Source organism: Caloenas nicobarica, chromosome 1 (assembly GCF_036013445.1).
Source record: "Caloenas nicobarica isolate bCalNic1 chromosome 1, bCalNic1.hap1, whole genome shotgun sequence".
NCBI lineage: Eukaryota > Metazoa > Chordata > Aves > Columbiformes > Columbidae > Caloenas > Caloenas nicobarica.
The window spans coordinates 39,276,860-39,295,496 of NC_088245.1; the positions used below are offsets into that span (position 1 = coordinate 39,276,860).

At 42.7% G+C, this 18,637-nt stretch overlaps 2 protein-coding genes across 3 annotated transcripts in view; both read left to right on the forward strand.

Moving 5' to 3' along the window:
* Positions 1-1,228, forward strand: part of NCF4 (neutrophil cytosolic factor 4) — a 56,286-nt gene extending 55,058 nt beyond the window's left edge. The window contains exon 10 of the mRNA XM_065631851.1: positions 1,028-1,228. Coding sequence (XP_065487923.1) covers positions 1,028-1,127 — 100 coding nt within the window. The 3' untranslated portion in view covers positions 1,128-1,228. The remainder of the gene's footprint in view (positions 1-1,027) is intronic.
* Positions 1,143-14,613, forward strand: LOC135987100 (cytokine receptor common subunit beta-like). 2 transcript variants are annotated; one of them, XM_065631796.1, is made up of 13 exons: positions 1,144-1,327; positions 2,486-2,615; positions 4,583-4,767; positions 5,088-5,236; positions 6,104-6,275; positions 6,372-6,504; positions 6,598-6,758; positions 7,558-7,703; positions 7,807-7,981; positions 9,007-9,097; positions 9,395-9,464; positions 11,985-12,088; positions 12,376-14,613. In XM_065631796.1, exons 1-13 carry the CDS (start codon positions 1,258-1,260, stop codon positions 13,565-13,567), a joined length of 2,778 nt encoding a protein of 925 aa, XP_065487868.1. In that variant the 5' UTR covers positions 1,144-1,257; the 3' UTR covers positions 13,568-14,613. The 2 variants fall into 2 exon arrangements, with proteins under 2 accessions (XP_065487861.1, XP_065487868.1); XM_065631789.1 differs by having other exon boundaries at positions 1,143-1,327; positions 6,372-6,758.
* Positions 14,614-18,637: the final 4,024 nt, after the last annotated feature.

Genomic DNA, 18,637 nt, shown 5'->3' on the forward strand with positions numbered 1-18,637 from the left:
CAGTCCCATCTAAGTCTGTGCTTTGGGGCCTAAAATAGGAAGTACAGACTTCCTATTTTACAGGCAACTACACAGACTTTCCTTGAAAAGGCGTGGTCTGCTTCTTTGAAAGTGGCATTTGGAGTGCATAGAAGACATAGCAGTTATTTTGAAGACTTACTTGCCAAGAAAATCCTGTGGTCGATTCATTGCTGTGTCTCCAGTTCTAGGGAAGTGTGGTTTTGCTGGTTTCTGCATCAGAGGATTCTGATGCTGTGGGGGGAGGCTGGACAGGGAGAGTCACCCTTCAGGTTGAATCGTCTGCCTCACAGACAGCTCTGGATCCAGGTAAGGGAACTGCTTCATCTGTGGGGAAAGCAAAATGGCAGAGAGTCTGCCCTCATACAAGGGCTTGTAAGTCATTCTGGGATTCCTTAGCTGTAATGATTGTTCAAGGGCTCGGCCAGCTGTTTCTGGCATTCAGGAATCTGAAAGTCAATAGGAATTTAAAAGCAATTATTTCCATGCTCGCCTAAAGTAGAAAAGAATCTCAGCTCTATAACATACCTGAGCAGGTGAGTTTATTAAACTTTTGAGAGAGCAGTGACAGATGGCCAAAAGGACTTGAATTCCAGTATTGAACAATGTGGTCCCTGGTCTTTGGACCGTTCAATCTACTCTCAGTCTCAATAATCAGAAAAAAAAAAAAAGTTTGTTTGGTATTGTTTCTGCGATTTGCAACTTGATTGAGGAGTAGCCGGAAAAGTAGCATGTTGAAGAGAAATCTGAAAGTGAATGAATACGGAAATTCAAGCCCTATAGCTCCCAGGAGCTATGTGGGTGGGGATCATATTTTTAAGGAAAGGTAAAAACCAGAACACTATTGCAGTTCATTAGGAAGGCTTTGAGCATGAAGAGCAGGAGGATGAATTAATTTGAAAGCTGAGTTCTCTTCAGATTAGGATTGTTTCTTGTTGCTACTCAACTGACTCTCTGCACTTCCTTGGAAATATGCATTTACTTCTCCATTCTTTGCTCATATTGCAAGCTTGGACAGTACGAAAACACGGATTTCATCCTACAATAAGTACTTGGTAGAAGTTCTTTCTGAACGTCACTCCAACACGAAACCTAAAGAAGTTCCCTAATTCAGTTTTACTTCTCTTTATGTGAAATGGAAACAAGAAGCTCCACAATAAACAGAGCAAGAGAGTAGCCAGTGAGCAATGAAAACAATTGTCTTCTGAATTAGGATCAAACTTGTGCGCAAAGGACAGTATGAACATGAGAGAGATTTTTATCCTTCTGCTGAGTCTGTATTTGGTCTTCAGTGTCCAAGCCATTCGAGGTGAGTTTCAAATTTATGCTCTCTTTCGTCTTTCCGTTATTGCCTTTCCTTTCCTTTTTTATCTACCTCCTTCTTTCGGCTAATGCTCTTCCTCATTTTGTGCTTGCTTCTTGCTGACACCATCTTCTATACTGTAGGAGAACAGACATCTTGGTCAAAACCGGTGTGTAGCAGATGCATGTGCAGACAAATCAGTTGTAGGCTGGTGGTATGGACAGGTGAAATACTGGAAAAGTGGATGAGATGAACAAGTTAACTGGTCAATCAGTGAATAGGAAGGTGGAATAGACCCTGAAAGTGAAAACACAGGAAAACGAAGGGCTGCACGTGTGATTCAGGTATTGTACAGGAGTAGAGACAGTGTACAGGACAGACACAAGATGGGGAGGGGTGTGTGGGGGCTACCAACAGCCTCTTAACCAAACCGATAGTAGTTCTTGTCAAGAAAAATTATTTTAGAGAGCACACTTGTACTTGCATGCTGACATCTCTGTCATCTGAAGGTCGTATCCCAATCATGCACCACAGATAATACCTTCAGAGAAAATAAAAGAGGAGAAGAAATCAACTTACTTCATAATGCATATACCAGAGCGGGCGTCTATTTTTCCACTTCACAGTTGTGAGTTTAGGAAAAAAAAGTTATCCCTGGCGAGAGGTATGGCCATTTCTGGGTCATAAATCTAGTTCCAACAAATTAGTCTGAGCATTCTTCTGAGTCATAGCAGGTTTATTCTCAGAGCATCTCACTTTTAAATACACCTTTCTAGTGCCATAACCTTTGCTAGGAGATTAGTGGCAAAGAAGTCCCATGCAGGAACACACAAAGATTAAATGATCACCATATGCCTGCTGACCATGGCATCTACTAATCCCTGGAAGCATTCAGTGTTTGAAAAATGATACCTTGGATAGAATTAATTACCTTGCAGGCACAGAGGTCTCACTTCATTGTTGTTACTTGTAGCTTGGGTTGGACACTTGCCTATTGTGGAGATGTGGAGAATGGCCACAATTCTGTATGTATTTTCACCAAGAGTCATTTTCTGGTGCCATGAGGAGAGTACTGTTATCAGTGCCTTCCCCATTCTGCTGGCAGAATCTCTCACTATTTACATTTGCAATCACTGCATTTTTTTTCCTGAATTCCTTTCTCAGAGAGCATCCCTATGAAGAGCTTGAGCTGCTACAACGACTACAACTCACAGGTGACCTGCACATGGATGGAGCATTCTGAGGCTCATGCCCTTGTTGGTATGACTCTTTACCAAAGAGATAATATTATAATGTAAGTACCCGGAATGTGCTGTGCTGCACGAAAGTCCAAAGTGAAACTGGCCACAATTGCGAGGACCTGCAGTCAGGTTTTCAGAAAGCACGGCCGCCTCCTTCTGTCATCAGGTTAAAGTAAAAGTTGTGCCAGACTCTGAGGCCTCTTCTAGAAAGGGAGGAATGAATAAGGTGCGCTAGTGGAGTTATTTCTATCACCTTTACAATAGTTTTCCCATAATTCTGTTGTGGGATCATAGATATGAAGTATGATGGGGCATATAGGTTGCTATTAGTGGGGTGAAGAAGATGATGTTAGAACAAGTGTGAACCTGAGTATTGTTTATGAACCTAAAAGGGAGGATAAATTCCCCCGTTATTTTGCCTGTTTAGGAGGATCACTGAGTGTGGTTTTGATCACTTCTGAGGAACATGTATAAACTGTGTGTTTGTGAGATACAGAAGGCTGTTAAGTTCATCTGTGCTATCACTTTTCCTCCCAGAGATACTGGTCTGTTTATGACAATATCTCTCTGTTACATGTTTCCTTATGAAAAGGGGACTGAATCACCAGACTGGATCGATTGTGAGGATAAGAAAGGAATAGTCAGGGGAGAGAGGAAGACAAAGATGAAAAGCTGAGAAGAAAATGAATTAGAGTCTGGGGATACAGGAAGGAAAGCAAAGAGAAAGAACTCTTAATTTTATTCTAAAGAAGAGAGAATTAATAGACCTAAAAGCAGGTGAAATCAGTGGAAGGTCTTTGGAACAGAACCTTGAAGCTAATGCTTCTGGGAAAAGATGGTATAAAATTACTTGGACATTTGGAGGATTCTCTGGAACATTTTTACATGATAGAGTGTGTGGATCACAGAGGAAACATGGCTGAAGTGAACTAATCAGACAAGCAGGTATGAAGTGTGGACAGTTATGCAGATGAAATTAAAGTGGTCAATGATTAAACAAGGTCAGCTCATAGATGAGGAATAGTTGACTAAATCCCAAACTGTAAGGTAATTCTAGTGAACAGACAGAAATATTTTCAGGACTTCACAACCCTTTGACTGACTTTTCTGTTTAAGGGTATGCACATGTATTGTCAATGCCAGCCATACTTAAGAATATCCCTGTTTTCCTTGCTAATACACAACTTTTTAAAATAGCAATAGTGCTGAATAACTCTTGCTGACATAGAGTTGGCTAGGAGACTCCATCCTATCCTGGAAGACAGTATTTGGCCTTAGATATTCACAACTTAATATTCTTCATCTGAACTCGAACAATGTAATATACTGGGCATGAAACCATAAACACAAACAAAATTCCCGAGGGTACAAAAAGAAGCAACACATGTCTCTAGAAGCTCAGGCTACTGCAAGCACACAAAGCTTATCCTCTCCTGCCTAGTTTAAAATATTTTTCTAATTTTCATGATTCTCCTTGACCTGGAGAAAGGCTATCTGAAAGGACGATTAACATTCTGAATAAAATCTTTAATGAATACATAAGGTCCCTTGACAGAAAAGAACTACTAAGTATATAGAAGTACCTTTTGGTAGGAGAATTATTTTTAAGTGTCTTTCTGTGGCTGCAAAATTAATGTCTTCAAGAAGCTAAGGATCATCAGAAACTGTCTTTTACTCTGAGTAAAAGGTATATTTCCATGACATTATTTTTCATCATACCATTTCTCACATTAGAAGTATGAGATTACATAGATTTAGGCTAAAAACTAATGAAATAAGGCTGGTAGCAAAATATACTGCTGCACAACTTTGAAATGGGAAGGCATTTGACAAAAATCCTGCTGTTAAAAATGTTTGTCCTGTTAACTGAAGCAAAACAGGACTAATAGGTACAGTGAGGATATAAGTGCCTAAGTGAATTATAACAACAGAATGGATGGAATTATTTTCAGGCATTTAATTTTGCATTAACTATAGGGCTCCAAATCAGATCGTTATAGATCACTTTCTCTATACACAGGGAGAACAAGGAGATGTTTTGCAAACGCCAGACAGAAAATGACTTAGATGAGGTTCCAGAATCCTATGTGCACTGGGTTTGTATCAACACTACAGACAATTTTGGAATAGGAGTAGATGATATTTACAGCTTCAGACCTGACAAGATGCTTCAAGCAGAACTGAATGTTGACCTTTTCCAAAATGGTAAGGATTAAATGCAAATTATCATTTTCCAGTGAATATTAGGGATCTCTGAGAACGTATTTCCTGTTCAGTCAGGAAGCGAATTCCACTTCTATTCCAAAAACTGCCAAAGAGTTCCACATTGAGAGGATGGGGCAGGGAGGGGAGAGGCCAAGTTTCTGGGAGCAGCTGGACCTGGAAGGGGGAATCAAGCAGGAGTTACTTGGTGTGGGAGGGATAAAATAATCTGGAAATGGGGAAGCTTACCTAGGCATTTTCTTGTCCTTTTCATGTCCCTGTCCTCACTACCTCCTCTCATGGGTTGTACCCTCACCTTCCAGTTCAGACCCTCCCACCTCAAAACCTCTCAGTCAGCTTGATGATATCAGGAGACTTCTTGCTGACCTGGAAAGCAGCTGATGGAAGCCAAGGGCTGGGCAATGCCCTGGAGTATGAAGTCACTTACAAGCGGGACTGGGAGTCCTGGGAGGTAAGAACGGAGGAGCTGGGCTGTCCTGCTTTGGGCTGCACCCTTGTGGCCAGCTGAAAGCCTGTGGAACAAGCTGTGCAAATGAATGACCTTCCCATTCTCAGGCACTGTGAGGAGATGCAACACATGTTGTTTCAGGTCGGGAGGAAGGGGCTCTCCTGCTGTTTGCAAGTGACTTGCCCAGTGAAATACCATCTGTCCTGGATTAAATGCAAAGATCTCTCCTTTACTGAAAAAAAAAAAAAAGCCCTGCACTTGGTTTTGAGTTGGAATTGATTTTGCCCTGAATCCCTCCCAAATGGAATTAAAGCATGTTCACACAGGAGCCTGTGGGTTCGTGTGGGAAAATGACAAAATACATTTGAAGTTGCTTCCCTTTCCAGGAGGATATGTTATGGCTTTTTTTTTTTTTTCCAGTTTTTAAGACTCCATATCTTTTACCCTATTGTTTCCCTAGATCTGCATATGTTTCTGTTGTGTACCTGTCAGCCTGATCTTTAGTTTTTAAGAGAAGTATATTGGCCAGATTCCCACAAAGTTCTGCACTGAACAGTGTTGTGAACTTGTATAGCTGGAGCTGAAGACAACCAGGGCTCTGCAAGCTGTGGGAACTAGCCCAGCTGCTGGGGTATATTTTGCCCGACAGTGCCTGTACCTCACCCTGCCCGCGCTGTGCTGGCTCAATGAAGGCCCTCTAGTATGGGAGCAAGGAGCACTGCATGGCAGCATGTGCATCTACCATCTCATGCATGGGACTGCTGGGAGATGGAGCCTGGCAGTCACCTCCTCTCACTTTTTGCCTGTCTTCTACCCCTCTTCTCCATTCCCCAACTCCCCGATTTCCTCCCTCCTTTCCCCCAACAACAGAAAGCTGCCTCGCTTTTGCTCTCCAACACCACACGTTGCCACCTCAGCTGCAAGGACCTTGTCCCAGGGAGCAGCTACGTTGCCCGTGTGCGAGCCAGACCGGGGCGATCCAGTGGCTTCTCTGGGCAGTTCAGTGAGTGGAGCACGGAGGTGTCGTGGGAGACCCCTGAAGGTAGCGTGGGACGGAGCGGGGATGTGCAGGGGTGGAAGCTCTGGCTGGGAAGTCAGACCTTTCCTGTGACTTAGCTCACCCTCATCTTCTCTGAAGGTGGCCTTCAGCCCAGGAACCTTCACTGCCTCTTCAATGGTGCAGATCGTCTGACGTGCAGCTGGGAAGTGAAGAAAGCGATCATCACCTCCGTCATCTTTGGCTTGTTCTTTAGGGCCACGCCAGCATCAGCGTACGTTCCCTGTCCACGGCAGCATGCCTGTGGCTCTCCCATGCTTGGTTTCATTCCCTCTGACTTCAACTCAACCTCTTTTTCTTCCCTCAGAGAAGAGGAGTGTTCTCCTGTGCAGGAGAAGTCTTTACCTCATGTCCCATATGTAGTCCAGAGCTGTGAGATCCCTGTCAGCAACTCCAGCAGTCAGAGCCAATATCATGTGTCTGTTCAGGTCAAGACAGAAGAGAAGCTGATTGAAGCCTACAAGAACAGTGAGTTGCTGTGTTGTTTGCTTCTCCTGGTTGTTTCTTGGAGAAACACCTGGCTGTGCAGTTGGGGCTGAGGGCAGCAGTGCTGAGGAAAAGTGGACGGCAAGATGAAGAGAGCTGGACTGATGAAGAAAGGAACTGGACGTTGTGTCAGGTCAAAGGTCTGGGAGAGGTGGTTTATAGGTGTGGAATTCCTCAGTGGCATTTGTTACTCTGAGAAAGGTGGCAGCAGTGGCTGCTGCTGTGCAGAAATTCAGGTTGTGACCCAGAGCTTCCTGGTGATTGTCACTCTGATGACTCCTCTGATTGACCTTCATGGGTGCCGCAGGTGACAGGGAGCTGTGGTGACAGGGATTGTGGGGAGTGTGTCACTATGTGGTTTCTCAAGAAGCCAGTGGAGCGTTGTGGGGTTGTGCAGTGGCTGCCGGAGCACTGGATGAGTTAGGACTCGTCTGCTGAGGTGTGCCAGGTGGATCATCTCTGCCTGCATGTATCTCGAGGTACTGGTGCAACTTTTCACAGGCTAACACTGGGAGAGATCCTGCAGTGAGTGAAAATACCAGTACAGATGTTTCAAATATTGCTTTACTGCTTTTCTGTACACAGGGAGTGCTGTCAATATTAATGGGTATGGATTTTCTGTTATTTCATGTCTCTACTGCTTTATTGTATTTGACAAGAAAATGAAGATGTGGGAATTTAATAAATGTTAAAAAGCCAAGACTTCTTACATTGCATAAAACAACATTGTTCTCAGTCTCTGCAAACTATTCACAGTCGTGAGACATTCTGTGTGTTCCAGTTAAGGTGCTGCCACCTGCCAATGTGTCAGTAACAGTGACAGAGAACCAAGAGTATGAACTGAGGTGGATAAAACACACTTTGGGATATGGCTTCATAAAACAGAGATATGAAGTCGAGTACTGGCAAAACGACCAATATGAAAAGGTGAGCCTTAGAAAGTGCAGGAGTCCTGGATTTCTCTTTGTTGGCCAAATGGGTAAGACGGTTCCTCTCATCTCTGTCATTTGTGCTTCTGTCTTCTCTCCAGACTGTCCAGAAGTTAAATATCAGCAACGATGAACCTCCTTTCATCTTCACCCCACAGATGCTGGCATCATCTACAGAATATAGGGGGAAAATGCGTGCAAGGGTGAATACGCCTCTGGATTATGAGGGACCTTGGAGTCAATGGAGTGAGGAGTTCACCTGGAAGACTGAAAATGGTACTTCTCATATAGGCTACTTCTGCATGGTTTTGTGGACTGTTAATGGCTCAAGTGCCTCTATAGAAAAATACATTTTCTCAGCTGGGGTTGGAGTTATGTCCAGCCATGAGCTAGCTGAGGTCACTTCACAATGTAGCTGTCCTGTCTGCATCCTTGCAGTACAGCAGCAATGCTAATGAGGGAGCTGAGCAGGAATGACTTTAAGCTTCTTTCCTATGTCCCTTCACAAGGTGAGTGCAACCAATCATAATGGTTTCCACATGAAGAACCAAGCAAAGATCCTGCCCCAAAGGTCATCCTTGTTTCCTAATGCCAGTAGTGCATTGTGCTCTCAGTGACCGAAGAGCCTGAGACTGCAAGAAGACGCAATATAATCCATCAGACTTTAAATTTGCACAGTGACTATAGGGTGGCATAAAACGCACAGCAGAGCCTACTGGAGATCAAGCTTTTACATGTTTTTGCTCTCTCTGGACTTTTGTGTCCAAAGTAATGTGATCTCGCATGATTTGTCCTGAGGAAGCTTGTAGTGGTAAGACAGTGGCTTAGGTAATTCTGATGAGTGTATGCAGGAAGAACTTGGAATCTTGTTGATGATCAGCTATGGCCATTAGCAGAGGAAGCTCTTTCTTAGAAAATTGCTGAGACCACTATCTCTTCAGGACTGTACAGACTAAGGCAGACCACAGATGCCTAAAGATGTGTGTTATTCATGGTGGAGTGAGGTACCTAACCATCTTTTTATTAGCACAATTTCTTTACTTTGTTGCCAGTAAAAAAAACCAAACCAAACCAAAAGAATCAGTACAGGAAACAAGTTGTTTGGTCAGGAAGCTGTTCAGGCCACGGTTGGTCTCTTCCACCTCGGTCGATATCCCAACAGTTTGAAGGCCTCATGATCCTGTCCCTTGACATACCACCTACGTTGCCTCGATCTGCTTGCATGTGACCAGAGCGAAAAACACGTTGCGAGAAGCAGCAGCTCTGCAGGTGGATTCCCATTTCTCTTTCCTCTGTTTCAGTTCTGTCACCAGTGGTTCTCCCAGTGATGCTCCCAGTTCTCATCATCACTTTGCTAATCGTTGCTTATTGCAGCTACAGGTATTTCCTCAGGTAGGTTTGCATTGTGAGTAGGAGAGTTAGCAGGGTTTTGGCCATGTGTGTGGCATAAACGTCAAGGCACTTCTTGTCCCCATGAGAGGTTGGTCTCTGTGGAGATGAGCCTTAGTGTGCCATGGGCAGCCTTGTGCATGTCTGTGCCAGGGTGAGGGTCGGGTGGTGGTGTGCCAGGGCCTTGGTGGTGCCTCGCTGTGCAGAGCAGTGCAGCGTACGGGGTGCAGTCTTGTCTGGTTGCAGCCACGATGAGAAGCAAATCTTGAAAACTCTGTGGTGGTGTTGTTGTTGTTACAGGAAGAAGCAAATGTGGGAGGAAAAGATTCCGAACCCCAGCAAGAGTCTCCTGATCCAGAGCTACCTGGAGGTAAGAGGGCACTGTACCTTGAAGAGTTCATTATTTCTTTGTCTTTTTCAGGACTTCTAAAAATCTTAAGGGCATTTCTTCTCCCCTAGTCCACAATGAACAGATATCTTCATTAGTCTATACCTAATATTTCAGAAAAGTTTTGGTAATACCTAGCATAACTGTGTTCTTATTTTTATGCTAGTATACTTCTTTGTATTGTGCTTGTCAGCATTGCTGTGATTTAAAATCAAGCTAGAAAATATTCAGTACTTTAGAATTTTAACCGACTGAAATAATCTAGTGCCATTGGCAATGTTCATCAGCTGGTGCTTTTGTTAGTAATCAACACTAATTCAGAGCTTTTTAGAATGTGATGGTAGCCCTAGTAGAGAAACTTTTATTTTAAGGATCTGGATTTTCTGGAATAAAGGTTACCACATGCTTGTCTGTTAGCAGGACAATCATTCTTTACTGGAAATCGAGGAACACACTTAGACAGCATTTGGTCAAAGCCGTGTAAATAGAACATCCCTCCTTCCTACCTTCCAAAAAAACCCAACATCTGGAAAGGTGGTATATGCATCTCTAGATTTTAGTGGTAAAAGTCTTACAGTCTTGCAAGAATAGCTAATTCAATAACATGCCCAGCCCAACACACGCATACACACAGAAACATACTTTTGTATAACAGTTGATTCTATTCTATGTTCATAAGGGACGGGTCACTGTAAGTTTAGATTTGTGGCAATCCAATTAGTATCATTTACAACACGGCCTTTGTGTGAAGCAAATAAGCACTTACAGTAATTTTTCCAGGAACTGAGATTAGACTAACAGGTCTGTAGTTTCCTGGGTGTTCCCTCACGCCCTTCTCCTAAATTGGAATAACACTGACAAGCTTCCAGTCTGCAGGGACCTTCCCACACTCCCAAGACCTTTGGTAGATGATTGAGAGGTGTCCTGCTGAAATGTCCACTAGCTACTTCAGTACTCTGGGATGAATCCTGTCAGTCCTCATGGACTTGTGAACATTCAGCTGATACAGCAGGTCCCTTACGATTTCAGTGCCCACAAATGGAAAGTCACTGTTTCCACGCTCACGGTCCTCTGACTTGGGGGACTGGGCAGCCCAACCTCTATTAGTATTATTAAAGACTGAGGCAAAAAAAGCATCAAATGCCTCTGCTTTTTCTTCATCCCTATTAGTCAGGTGACTATGATCAACAAATATTGGTCCAATGTTTTCTTTAGACCTCCTCTTGCTTAACGTACTTTAAAAAGCCCTTCTTATTGTCTGGTACAATACTGGCCAGCCTCAACCTAATTGAGCTTTAGCCTTTTGTGTCTTCTCCCTGCATATGTGAACCACAGCTCTGTAATCTTCCTGCGAAGCCTCACCTTGCTTCCAGAGATAGTATAGTTTCCTTTTCATCTTGAGCTTCAAAAGGAGTTCCCAATTCAGCCAAGCTGGTCTTCTGTCCCTCTTGTTTGACTTACGCCACAATGGTATCGCCTGCTCCTGTGCTTTTGAAAGGTAGTTCTGAAAAACTGACCAGCACTCATGGACTCCCAAGCCCTCAAAAGCAGGTTCCCAGGGGACACTACTGAGTAGTGCCCCAAATAGCTTAAAGCTTGCTCTCTTGATATCCAAGGTAGCAACTCTGCTGTTCTTTTCACTCATTACTCTGAAAATTTTAAAGTCCACCATTTTGTGATCACTGTGGCCAAGACAGCCACCTACAATCACATATCCAACGAGTCGTCTATTCACAAAGAGGGCATCTTTCCTATTTGGCTCACTGAGTACTTGTAGTTAGGTCAGTGGAGGGCAATATGAGTTTGAAATAACCATATTCTGGAGAATAGAACACACCTTCTAGTCATTCGTGAAGTTGTATCCCTATTGCTAGTTGCTGTAGGCTCTCCTATTTTTTCTATTTGTCCATGAGTAATTGTTGCAGTTTAACCCCAGCCAGCAACTAAGCATCACCCAGCCGCTTGCTCATTCCCCCGGCGGTGGGATGGATGATGGAATCGTAAGGGCAAAGCAAAACAAGGGATTCATTCACTACTTCCCAGTAGCAGGCAGGTGTTCAGCCATCTGCAGGAAAGCTGGGCTCTGTCACACATCGCAGTTACTTGGGAAGACAAACCCCATCACTCTGAACATACCTCCCTTCCTTCTTCTTCCCCCAAATGTATACACTGAGCATGATGTCATATGGTACAGAATATCCCTTTGGTCAGTTGGGGTCAGCTGTCCCAGCTGTGTCTCTTGCCAACCTCTTGTGCGCTCCCCGCCTTCTCACTGGCAGGCCAGTACGAGAAGCTGAAAAGTCCTTGACTGCTCAGCAACAACTAAAACATTGGTGTGTTATCAACATTATTATCATACTAAATTCAAAATACAGCACTATAGCAGCTACTAAGAAGAAAATTAACTCTCCCCCAGCTGAAACTAGGACAGGAATGTATCGTTCTTAGTTCTACTGCTCGTGAGACGCTGCTCTTTTCTCATATCTGCTTTTTCGTTTTCAGAAAGTACATTTAGGAAACTGGCCAACAAGCAGCCAACTGGACTTCAACAAATATAACATTTCAGAGAAGATGGAGCAGGCTAGCTTCCTTCAAGTTGTGGACAGGTGAGTGAATAGCACATTATAGTGACTGTGGATGACTGGTAGTTTCAAAGAGCTCCGTAAGTCATGGCAGCATATAATCACATGTTCTGTCACTAAAAAGCCTATACAAGTTGCTTTTGAGGAAGGGATACAATTTTTTTTTGCTATCTAGGTTAGCCTGTTTCCCCAAGAAAGATTTTTTCTAGCCCTATGTGTAGCTATTTGTGTTTTCAACTCAGCTTGTTTTATATTTAGTGTTTACCAAAATAATATATCTCATGAGCAACTTTTAACTTTCTCCCATTCAGGCAGATGAAGAATTTGGCAGAATCCCCTGAAGGGCAGGCTAAAAAGACAGATGTTTCCTCTGTTGCACTGGACCTACAGAACTCATACCATGCTTTAAATGAGTCAGAGCATGCCCCAGTTATCTGCTCAAGTCAGATTGCTGGTCGTTCCTTTTGTGTTTCAAGGAGAAACAGTGCTGACGCAAGTATTGCTTCCCAGATGGCAATCCCTTGCTTTGCTTTCAATGGCCCATACTTGTACAGCTCAATGATGTCCTCCCAGCCTGATATGCATCAGACCCTGCAAGTGAACCTACCGGGAGTCCATGAGAAATCAGCTTCCCTTCAGTATGTGACCCTCCCAAAGGAGGACTGTCCCCAGGCTCCACAGGGACAAGAACAGCCAGGAGCAGGTCCTCCACAGCCCTTCCCAGATCAGAAAGAAACAATGCAGCACCTCAGCGATGAGCAAGAAGTCCCGTTGGCCCCACCAGCTTGTGGGAAAGACACAAACATGACAACAGAAGAGCAGAAATCTCCAAAGGCTCTTAGCTGTATCACATCTCCTCAGCACTGCCCCTTGGAGTACATCACCACAGAGAGCCTGTTACTGCCATCAGCCAGCGACTCGACCCATATGCCACTTGTCACTGCTGGGGAGTCACCTTGTGCCTCACAGGAGCCCCAGCCCCCCAGTGACCACTCTTGCCATGAGTTTTCTCCTGGGAAAACTGGTGTCATGGTCCCAGTTTCAGGTCAAGCACCAACCTCTTCTCCTGAATTGCACCTGGATGTGTTTGGAGACTATCTTACTGTCCCTTTAGGTCTCCATGGACTTTCAGAACCACCACAAATTTCTTTGCCTGTCTTACAGAAGGGAAATGATCTTCCTAGAAAGCAGACATTGTCAGAGAATAACTTGGTGGTGTTAAACCCTGACAGCACTGAGCCAGTTTTCCTTTGCCAGGTTGGTGACTATTGCTTCCACAGCCTCAAATCCAGTGTGAAGATGGATATTAGTCAGGAAGACCACCAAGTCAAGAAACCTTCTGAAGGCAAGACGATGCCTGGGAAGCCTGTATCTGATGATGAATCCATCACTGGCAAGGAAAAGGATGTATCAAAAATGCAGGCTATTCGGCTTTTCAAAAACCTGAAATCAGATGATTACTTTTCCTGGCAGCAATCTTTAAGGATCACAGAAATATGTTAAATGGGCAAATATTAATGAATATCAAAGCTACAGGTAACTGCAAGAGTTTGCAACTGTCTGATGAAAACGAACCTTCAAACCTAGGAAAAAATAAACGCCAGTTCCTTTTTCCAGCTTCCCACCCAACATGTTGAAAGACTTGAAGTATCTCAATATCCTTCCCAATGGTCTTCACAGATCTGGCATGAAAGACAATTCAAATGTCGCCCTTTGGTGGTTTTCAAACTTTTCGGCTTATCCATAATGAACAGTTCAGCCTCCTCATGATTCTGTGACAGATCACAGTCATCTTGCAATAATACCAGATTGACTGGGGCAAAACTCACGACAGGAAATGCAGGCTTAACACCACAAAGTGCTATCAGAAGAAGACAGGCTTGGAAACTTTGGAAAGAGATCTTGTATTCTTAAGAGAAATTTTGTTGAACTTTGGTATAATAGATCTAAGAGTCACCAAGGAACTTTTATATCTCTACCTTTCCACTACTGGCACTAAATAGGTATTGTCTAAGTTGAAAAACCCCAGATATTAATAGAAGGGTAAACCATTCTCAAGTGCAGTATATCACAGCATATTCTAAGGGCAAGAAGCAAACATTACTGGGATACAAAAGGCAGGCTGCAGAGAACCATGAGGAGAAGATACATTACAGAAAGAAAACTCAAGAACTTGTAAGGTGCAATGAGAGGAAGGGAGTGTGGAAGGTGACAGAAAATGACAGGCAAGAAATGCGGTGAATGTGCACAAGCCTGTATCTGCTGAGGTTTTTCTAAGTGTTTAAGCACTATATATGTTCATTGGCTGTTTCTGCATTGTATAATTAATCTTAACTATGTAATTTATTCTTCTTTTTTTTTTTCTTTTTTCTCAGTAATAAGCTTTGTTGAGAAAAAAGGAGCCATTTTTTCCCAGTTCTGTTGTAAAGAAAGTGCTGCAAAGTAAAAGTATTTGTTCAGAGCTGCCACTCTGTCATCAGTAAAAGGCATCAGTTTCAGATGGGAAGGTGGGCTTGCATTCCAAAAAAACACATTTCTTTTTTCAAATATAAGCTTTGTACTAATAAAAATATTATTTCTTCCTATAAATCTTTCTTTTCATATGTTAAGAGCGTTATGGTTACAATAACATTACTATTAGCTCATCTGATCAGGCCTCGAAAAATTCTGTAGGTTCAACTATGTCACCTGTGAGGTAGGATGTTTTCTCCTGACTTTGCTATATTATTTGACAGAGATAATGGGAAGCAGTTTTGTGTTTGTGCCAGCTGATTCCTCCTGCTGGGTTAATGGGACAGTGCTGTGACAGCATTCAGAAATTGCAGTGAAATGCGTATTTTTTTTTTTCAGAATTTAAATCTTTATAAATACAATTTAAAGTCTGAAAGGTGTGCAAATTCAGTTTGGTGTTCTTGACAGCAAAAGGCAGGCAGTTGCAGCCTCTGATAGAGAATATTGAGGAACACTTTGAGGGATTTTCAATTCACTCCTTTCCTAATCAATGGATTTTTTTGTTAGTCTCTTCTTTGATCTTTTATGAGTAGCACACACAATTTCTTCCAGATTGTATGATTGTGCTCTATCTAGTCATTTGCTAAAAGTAGATGTTCAAATTCATATGCAAATTTGCTATCTGGATTTCCATCTAAGATATTTGTCACCTTGCTGGACCTTGAATTGCTATGGGTTTAATTGCCAAGAAGAATAGTGAGTGGGAGAGGTTTTGGTCAGCTCAGTTGCTTTTGGGTGAAGCCCATTTGTATTGTCATCAGTATTCTAAGAGCTATCTATTCCTCCTGTCCTTCTGCACTTCACTGAGAATTTGCAGAGGCTGCTTTTAGAGACAGAATTTGTAGATAGAACGTTCTATATGACCCCACAGAGCAGATATTATGACATGAAGATCACTTCAGAAACCTGGAACTTGCAGAGTAACACACCATTGTCACGCTAGGGGAGTTGACAGTGGTTTTCTTTTGCAACTCTAACAATTGTTTTAAGGCAGAATGAGTTTCTGCTTCAGGGACTTGATCAATATCCACTTAAGCATCATTAAATAAAATACGTAATGAACATTGGAAGCAGGAGTCACAACCTACAGCTCTGCTGTGCCAGAGGAATCCACTTCTTACTGGGTTACAGAATCAAACCTTCCATAAACTTTGGCTGTTGCTGATTCTATAAATCTTCCATTCCCTTCTGCATGAGGTCCAGCTGCAGTGGGGGTGGTAAAAAGCATTTTACAACCCTGTAGCCTGTTGAGTCAAGACTTAGGAACTGTTGTGAGTTCCATGTCTTCAACTTCCTGATATTTAGCTTGAGCCACAAAGTTACAGTGCAAAAGGAGTTTGCTGCTACCTTCCCCCATGCTAGGTATTGATATGTAGGAGAGAAATAATCTTTCTGATGATTCAGGACCCAATTATGACATGCTCTTCTCTGTGGAGCTTCCTACTAACTAGTTCCAGCCCCTCAGCCTGTATATCGGAGTGATGATTCACCAATGTTTCCTAGGTAGTCAAAAAAGGAGAGGTAGGCGACTCAATTAATACTGTAAATCATATTTTACACATCTCTGTTTACACTGAATCTAGTTATGAAATCATTGCAACCCTTTCCTTACTGTATGTTCAAAAATCAAAGATACTGCCTGTGTTATAACAGCAAGTGATTTTCATTGCTCTGAGGTAATCAGTTTATTATTCCCTTATCATAATCTTCCTCAGCCAGAAATATATTACCTGAATTTGCATGAGATTAGGGTAGTAAGTATATTGTGACCTCAATAGTTCTAATTAAGATCCATGCTGAACTAGTCTGTTGTTCTGTTTCTGCTAGCCTGGGGATGTCTTTTATGTAAAGAAGGAAAATGAGGCTGAACGGTTTGCCAGAAAAGGAAAGCCCTCCAAGGTCTCAGGGAACAATAGCTGGAGAATTTCTGAGAATCCTGTATGCCTGCAGGATAAGGGAAAACAAACCCAACCCATCCTGCCAGTCCCTATGTAGTTTCTTGTTCATTCAGTCAAACACATTTGTACACACAATGTAATTCCCATACAACTCCCTCTGCTCTCACTACAGAGCTGAAATTTCCATGAAAAGAAACCTCACATATTCTGTACATGTAGAGTAAGTTGCACAATGACTTCTTGCTTCCTTTGGCCCTTTTTATGTCCTTACAAGTGACTGCCAGGATTCTGTATGCTCCAGCCTTGATCCTAACAACTCCTCATACTACCCGATGAATGTTTCACCATGGTGTTAGGTGGGTAGACCCAGACTGCAAACTTGCTCAACATGAGCCAGCGTTAGGTCAAAAGATTTGTAGATTCATTGTGTCCTTTCCAGTTTGTTGGTAGAGGAGCATATGGTCCTTGTTGTTGAAGGCTAATTTGTTTGTCTAGAAAAGGAGATGTAAAGCAATTGAATGGATTTTCCTATTGTCTTTTTAAAAATTTTCCAGCTCTTTGTTCACACTGTGCACATACATTGCACACTTTCGAGATGAGTATTTTTGCATCTGCTGGAGCCTTGTAGTGTACTTCTGAACTGTTAGTCTTTCTGCTGCATTCAGAAGTACATGGGATGTTTGCACACATTTTTAGTTTGTTTTATTCACTGCAGATTAATGATGGATTCAGGATGCTGTTTCAGCACCTAAAGACAGTCTTTTCCCCCCTTCTACTTGCAACAGACACTGTAATACAGGAACATAAGACTAACACACTGGGTATAAGCAGTCATTCCATCTTGCCCACTATTGTGTCTCTGCCAATATTTACACCGGATAATGAAAGCTGGGCTGTAGTAAAAATGGAGAAATATGCAGTAAATAATTAAATCCTTAAGCGATATTTTTACCTGGTGTCTGTCCCAGACCCTACATGAGTTGGAGGTTACATCTAAGCTGTTGTAGCTAACATGTACTTAGCTCTAGCCTTTAGAGATTTAACCGATCCCTTTCTAAAACCACTTAACTTTTGACTTCCTTGTGTCTGATAGTAAAGCATTAATAAATTGGTTTATTTTTCTGGACTCAATTTGTGCTAGTTGCATGGTAAGTTAATCCTTTGTTCTTGTTCTAGAAGAATTGATAAGCCATCATTCCTTATTCACTGTCTCCTGTTTGATGAGATGATGAGATGATGAGATGATGAGATGAGATGAGATGAGATGATGAGATGCTACAAACCTCTGTCAAATCATGTCTCAGTTATTTCTTTTTCCAAGCTGAAGAATTCCATAGTAATTAGTCTCCCTTCCCACAGATCACATATTTCTGATATCACTGCTGTACCTTTCCTGTTTTTACAGTGTATTCTACAGTATTCTTTCAGTCATGAGATGGCAAGAACTGAATGTGGTATTCAAGAAACATGTTATTTAGCCAGTCTGGGATAACTGGACTCTCCCATTACTATCGTCTGCTCTGACAGGTTCTTTGATCTTGTTGTATAGTTAGAATTATTTTTTTGTCACATGAATTTCTATGTATTTATTACCACTGAATTGATTAATTGATTGAGAACAGCCCTGCAGAGAAGGACTTTGATATAGTGGTGGATGAAAAATTAGACATGAGCCAGCAATGTGAGCCTGCAGACCAGAAAGCTGATCATATCCTGGGCTGCATCAAAAGGAGCATGGCCAGCAGGTCAAGGGAGGTGACTCTGCTTCTCTCCTCTGGTGAGACCCCACCTGGAGTCCTGCATCCAGCTCTGGGGTCCCCAGTACAAGGCAATCATGGACCTGATGGAGAGGTTCCAGAGAAGGGCCATGAAAATTATCAGAGGGCTGGAGCACCTCTCCTATGAAGAAAGGCTGAGAGAACTGGGGTTGTTCAGCCTGGAGAAGAAAACTCCAGGGAGATCTTATTGTGACCTATAAAGGGGGCTTATAAAAAGATGGAGAAAGACTTCTTGCCAGGGCCTGTAGTAGCAGGACAAAGGACAATGGTTTCAAACTGAAAGAGGATTTAGGTTGAAAGGAATTTTTGGCAATGAGGGTGGCAAGACATGGAAACTTGTTGCCCAGGGAAGCTGTGGATGCCCCATCATTGAAAGTATTCAAAGT